General features: G+C 55.7%; 1 protein-coding gene across 1 annotated transcript in view; it reads left to right on the forward strand.

Moving 5' to 3' along the window:
• TPRX1 (tetra-peptide repeat homeobox 1) overlaps positions 1-4708 on the forward strand; it is a 17088-nt gene extending 12380 nt beyond the window's left edge. Inside the window, exons 3-4 of the mRNA XM_011926364.1 lie at positions 2898-3067; positions 3581-4708. Coding sequence (XP_011781754.1) covers positions 2898-3067; positions 3581-4708 — 1298 coding nt within the window. The remainder of the gene's footprint in view (positions 1-2897; positions 3068-3580) is intronic.
• The last annotated feature ends 815 nt before the right edge of the window (positions 4709-5523 follow it).

Genomic DNA, 5523 nt, shown 5'->3' on the forward strand with positions numbered 1-5523 from the left:
GAGCCAAGATCACAGCATTATTGCACTCCAGCCTGGGTGACAGAGCAAGATTCCATCTCAAAAAAAAAAAAAAATTAAATGGTTTTTAGTCTATTTGCAGAGTTGTGTCTCCATCACTACAGTCAATTTTAGAACATTTTTCACCATGCCCAGGAGCTATCCCCATAGCGATTCCCAGTTGGCCCCAATTTTCCCTTCTCCCCAACCGCTAGCAACCACTAATCTGCTTTCTGTCCCTATGGATTTGCCTATTCTGGACAGTTTGTATCAATAGAAGCATATGTGTGCTTTTGAGTCTGGCTTCTTTCATTTGGCTTCATGTTGGCAAGGTTCATCCACATTGTAGCATGCATCAGAGCTTTATTGCTTTTCCTGGTTGAGTACTATCCCATTGTGTGAATATAGGACATTTTGGGTTTCTATTTTTTGTGGGTTTTTGGGGGGGGCGTTGTTTTGTTTTGTTTTTTGAGGTGGAGTCTCCCTCTGTCACTCAGGCTGGAGTTCAGTGGCACGATCTCAGCTCCCTGCAACCTCTGCCTCCCGGGTTCAAGTGATTCTCCTACCTCAGCCTAACAAATAGGTGGGATTCCAGGCCCCTGCCACCACGCTTGGCTAATTTTTTGTATTTTTAGCGGAGACCCGTTTTTACCTTGTTGACCAAGCTGGCCTCAAACTCCTGACCTCAAGCGATTCGCCCACCTCAGCCTCCCAAAATGCTGGGATTAGAGGCACGAGCCACCGCGCCCGGCCACCAGGCATTTTGTTTATCCATCAGTGGATCGATGTTTCAGCATTTTCTCCTCTTGGGTGATTGTGAATCATGCTGCCGTGAACTTGCTTGTATTTAAATGTCTGTTTTCACAAAATAGTACCAGTGAGCTTGTTCATCTGTTTATGTCTTTATTGGCCAGGGTGCAAAATCTCCGTGGTCGCCACTGTGTTCCCAGCATGTCCTGTAGATGAAGCCGGACAACGTGTGTGCGATGAGGAATCATTGCTGGGGATGCTGCTTTCTACAACAGAACTCTAAGTAGCCGGTGAAAACAATAAACCAGGCCTGTGGTAACAATGTCTACGTTTTATTGAATTTTGAAATTGATTGCATGAGTCATTTCTAGTTCCCTGCACCATGAGCCTTGTCAGTCTCTCTAACCCCTGAATCCATGTGGGTCCTGCCATGGGGAAATGGGGACAGCCAGGTGTCTGACAGAGAAGATGCATCTCTGAGGGATCTGATTTCTGTAGACCAAGGTCATGGGTCCCCTGTATCTTCAGCAGCAGGTTCATTCACTCACAAGGACAGACCAGCAGCGGTCCATGGGCACGTCCATCAGACCTGTGCCCCGTCCTGATACAGGTCTATGCAGCTCGGAGAGGCTGGGCTCATGTGAACCCAGCACACGAGCCCCGTATATAAACTGGAATAAACCAGCACTGAGGTCATTTACTCATCAGGAGAAACCAGCAGAGGTCTACGTGAGTGCCCATCAGAACTTCGCCCCACAGGCAAATTCACTACAGAAACCAAACCATTATCAGCAGGACCAATGTGTACTGAGCTCTGCTTACACCTATAGGCACCTGGGGGGCAATTTTTGGAATGGATAGTAGGGGCCAGAGTGGCCTCAAGGGACCAAAGAGGAAGTTGCAGGGTCATCCAGGAGGGAGGGATGGTGGCTGGACAAGGCAGGCAGTCCAGGAGCCGGGAGGAGTGGCTAGACTGGCTGGTATTGGTCATGCGGGGCCCCAGCCCTGGGAAGGAACAAGGATGACTCCTGGGGGCTGACTGGTGGTGCCTCTCCTGAGATGGGGACCCCAACCACAGGTCATAATGCTGACTCCCCCAACCCCGCGTGGAATGCCACCTCGCCTGGGCCCATGAGGGTGAAACCAAGGCTGTGTTGCCCACTGAGGTTCCCCAGCTCCTAGCACAGCTTGGCAGGCAGTACCTGATCAGTGATGAAGGATTCATCCATCATTCAGCTCCTCCAGGGGGCGGGACTGCAGGGCAGGGTGGGAAAGGGAGGGTCCCAGCAGGGTGGGCCAGGGTGGGCACAGCATAGAAGTGATTTAAGAGCCAAGCACTTGGCAGTACACACTCATGTCTGGGAACAGAGCAGGACGCAGGATGCAAGACCCTGGTCATCTCCAAGGTGAGCGGGGGCAGGGGTGTGAGGGGTCTGAGCTGATCCTGTGGCGGAGGCTGCAGAGTGCAGATCTGGGCAGCCAGAGCAGGGCTGGGCCTGTGCGGGCGGCTTCCCGTCCTGTGGAGAGCGGAGAACTTAGCGACCTTTGGGAAATGAAAAATCACGCAGCGGCGCGGAGCGTCTCACGCCTGTGATCCCAGCTCTTTGGGAGGCCAAGTTGAGAGGATCACTTGAGCCCAGGACTCTGAAACCAGCTGGGCCAACACAGTGAGACCCGTCTTTACCAAAAACACAAAAGTTACCCAGGGGTGGTGGCGCCCACCTGTGGTCCCAGCTACTTGGGAGACTGAGGCGGGGGGATTGCTTGAGCCCAGGAGGTGGAGGCTGCCTTGAGCCGTGATCACATCACTGCACTCCAGCCTGGGTGACAGAGCGAGATCCCCTCTCCAAGAAAAAGACAGAAGGAAAGAAATTAAACCAGCGCCTACGCTGCCTGCCTTCCCTTCTGTGGGGTCCCTAATAATACAGGAGCTGTTATCACGCCCATTTCCTAGATGTGGATCCTGAGGCCCAGAGAGGTGCAAGGTCTGGTCCGGATACCAGGCTGCCATCCACGGTGCCGCCTCAGCCCTCACTGCCTGGGCTCCTTGCCTGGCTCAGGGGACAGGGTCCCTAGGCGGGGCCGGGGTCCCTAGGTGGGGCCGGGGGCTCCCTGGGGGCTTCTCTGACCTGTTTCCCTCCCTCTCCCAGGCCCTCCCGTGGCCCCGGACCCTCCAAGGAGACAGCGGCAGGAGCGCACGGTCTACACTCAAAGCCAGCAGGAAGTGCTAGAAAGTTACTTTCAGGACGACCGGTACCCGAACTACCACAAGCGACTGAAACTGGCGGAGGAACTCGGCCTGAAGGAGCACCAACTGCAGGTCTGACTCCCAGCCCCACCCTGCCCGCCCCAGTCACCCCAAGGAGCCTCTCCACCTCTGTCACTCACCGGGACCTGGCCCGACCGACCATCTCCTGCCCTGCCACGCAAGGGGTCCCGCCAGTGTAGACCCGGGCTGCATGCTGAGTCCTGTTCCACCTCTGTGCTAACCCAAACCCGCCCACAGGATCGGCCCAAGCTGTCCCCCACGAGGTCTCCCGGTGCCCAGACCTCAGGCCCCCCTGAGAACCCGCGGTCCCTCCCTTCGGACCCTCCTGGCCCCCCAGGCTCCCGGGCAGCAGACCCCGCTCCTCCTCTCCCACCCCACCCTTCTCCGCTCCCACCCCACCCTCTCCCCTCCCTTCTCCAGGCCTGGGAGCCGGGGGCCCTCTTATGGTGGGTGCGGGGTGGGGGTGAACAGAGGGAGAGGTTGAGGCCGGCCCCACCCTCAAGCGGCTCACTGGACCGCGCGAGCCCCTCCTTCACACCTCCTCCCTGTCCCCTCTGCCCCCAGGTGTGGTTCAAGAATCGCCGCGCCAAACTAGCTCGGGAGCGACGGCTCCAGCAGCAGCCGCAGCGCGTCCCTGGGCGGAGAGGCCGAGGAGCCCGCGCTGAGCCCCTAGTCCCTGCAGCCGCTGCCTCCGCCCCTCAGCCGGGCCTCTCGGGAATCCTTCCAGCGGCGGAACCCACGATCTGCAGCCTCGACCAGGCCTGGGGTGGCCCCGGGTGCAGAGCCCAAAAGGGCATCCCAGGTGTCCTGGGTCCAGGCTGTGGCCCGATCCCAGCCCCAATCCGAGGCCCAGCTCAGGTCCCAGGCCCACTAGCTGGTCCACTCCCAGGCCCAATTTCAGGCCCAGCCCAGATCTCAGGCCCACTCCCTGGCCCAATCCCAGGCCCAATTTCAGGCCCAGTCCAGATCCCAGGCCCACTCCTTGGCCCAATCCCAGGCCCAGCCCAGATCCCAGGCCCACTTGCTGGTCCACTCCCAGGCCCAATTTCAGGCCCAGCCCAGATCCCAGGCCCACTTGCTGGTCCACTCCCAGGCCCAATTTCAGGCCCAGCCCAGATCCCAGGCCCACTTGCTGGTCCACTCCCAGGCCCAATTTCAGGCCCAGCCCAGATCTCAGACCCACTCCTTGGCCCAATTCCAGGCCCAATTTCAGGCCCAGCTCAGGTCCCAGGCTCAGCCCAGATCCCAGGCCCAATCTCAGGCCCAGGCCCGATCATAGGCCAGATCCCAGGCCCAGGCAGACTAGGAGGCCCAGGTCCCATCTTAAGTCCTGGCCGTATGCCAAGCTCAGGCTCACTTCCAGGCCCAACCCCGATTTTAGGCCCAGGCCCAGGCTCAGTCTCAGCCCCAATCCCAGGTCCAGGATCATTCCTAGCCCCAGCCCCAGTCCCCTTATGGCCTCAGAGCCCCGATGCCTCTGACTTCTTGCCAGACACCCAGTTATTCCCTCAATTCACAGAGCTGCTCCCACCCCTAGACCCCTTGGAGGGATTCTCAGTCTCCACCATGACCTCTCAGTACCAAGAAGGGGATGATTCTATGGGCCAAAAAGACTCAGGGTCTCAGTACCAAGAGGAAGGTGGCTCCGTGAATGAAAATCACTCAGGCCCCAGGTCATTACTGGATTTATAGGGGGCCTGTGCCTGCAAAGTTCTTCAGATCCCAGTGGGCCTGGAGTGGCTGGTCTACACTACTGGTGACTTTCTGCAGTGAATGCACCACCCTTTACCCACCCTGCTGCAGTCGGACATTTGCTGTCTTCACTGTGCAGCCATCACAGGTGGCCTGTGGATGTGCCTGCCCCTCATTTGAATTGAGCCTGAGCATTTCTCTGCTGGGATTGGAGCCACTGCTCACTGGGATGTTTGGCATTAGTGGATGCCACTTGAGAGCTTTGTAAAGGGCTTTTCCCAGTGCTTCTGATGGTCAGCATCTTCCCCAACACTTAGGATTGTGAGACCTTTTAATGTTTGTTGATGCAATGACTTGTGGTTTTGTTGTGGCTGTAATATCCATTTCCCTGATGTTTGAGAGGTTAAACTCTCACATGTTAACTGAACCTTAGAAATCCTCATAATGTATCTCTTTGTTTACCTCTTTTCCTTCATTTATTTGAATGTATTCTTATATTCTCTTGGCAATTAAAGTTCTGCAAACGCCTTTCCTATTTGCATTTTGTTTCATTAGTAGCATTTCTTGATTTCAATGTTGTCTATTTCACTGTTTTTCAAATTACCTATTGTTGTGGACCAGATTTGTCTTAATTTTTCATTTCCATCAGCAGCAGACTGATAATGTTGTAAAACACAATGAAGTTACTAATAAAAATCAAAATGGGCCAGGCAAGGTGGCTCATGCCTGTAATCCCAATAATTTGGGAGGCCAAGGCAGGTGGATCACTTGAAGTCAGGAGTTTGAGACCAGCCTAACCAACATGGTGAAAACCC

This window comes from Colobus angolensis, unplaced genomic scaffold (assembly GCF_000951035.1).
Source record: "Colobus angolensis palliatus isolate OR3802 unplaced genomic scaffold, Cang.pa_1.0 Scaffold119, whole genome shotgun sequence".
NCBI classification, from domain to species: domain Eukaryota; kingdom Metazoa; phylum Chordata; class Mammalia; order Primates; family Cercopithecidae; genus Colobus; species Colobus angolensis.